General features: G+C 31.1%; 1 protein-coding gene across 1 annotated transcript in view; it reads right to left on the bottom strand.

The window, feature by feature from the left end:
- The window catches only part of LOC107700308 (transmembrane protein 131-like), a 60,205-nt gene that overhangs the window by 33,190 nt on the left and 26,474 nt on the right, over positions 1-541 (bottom strand). The window contains exon 8 of the mRNA XM_016501931.1: positions 212-289. Coding sequence (XP_016357417.1) covers positions 212-289 — 78 coding nt within the window. The remainder of the gene's footprint in view (positions 1-211; positions 290-541) is intronic.

Raw genomic sequence — 541 nt, 5'->3', positions numbered from 1 at the left:
CCCCAAAAAAAAAAAAAAAAAAAAAAAAAGTGCATTTACAGCATGCAAATATTTGTGTCCGTCTGAACAGATGCATTCAAATTGTGAATTGGTGTGAACAGGCCTGAAACTGGGATCACTTGTAAATATTCAAGTGGGCAAAGTGAGATCAATATTTGTACCGAATGAGTTACAGATCATTTCGAGGGTTAGTAAATGTAGCATTCTTTACCTGGGGCTGATTGGAGAACATTTTTGGTAAACTGCAATCAAGCAGCAGACCTAAAATAGTTATATTAGAAGCATCTTCCTGCAGGAGCAAAAGAAAAAGACCATTTAAATTCTCTTTTCAGACCAAATTAAACAGTCACAAAAATACATCTCATTTAAATTATGAAGCAGACACTTTCATCTGTAGCAATGTAATATTATAACAACACATGATAACACACCTGCATTTATTTGATCAGAAATACAGCAAAAGCAGTAATATTGTGAAATATTTTTACTATTTAAAATAACTGCTTTCTATTTGAATATATTTTAAAATGTAATTTATTTC

The sequence above is a fragment of the Sinocyclocheilus anshuiensis genome, unplaced genomic scaffold, assembly GCF_001515605.1.
Source record: "Sinocyclocheilus anshuiensis isolate Anshui unplaced genomic scaffold, SAMN03320099.WGS_v1.1 scaffold326, whole genome shotgun sequence".
NCBI lineage: Eukaryota > Metazoa > Chordata > Actinopteri > Cypriniformes > Cyprinidae > Sinocyclocheilus > Sinocyclocheilus anshuiensis.
Note: the sequence above shows the minus strand (reverse complement) of the source record. Positions and strands in the feature narration are given on the sequence as shown.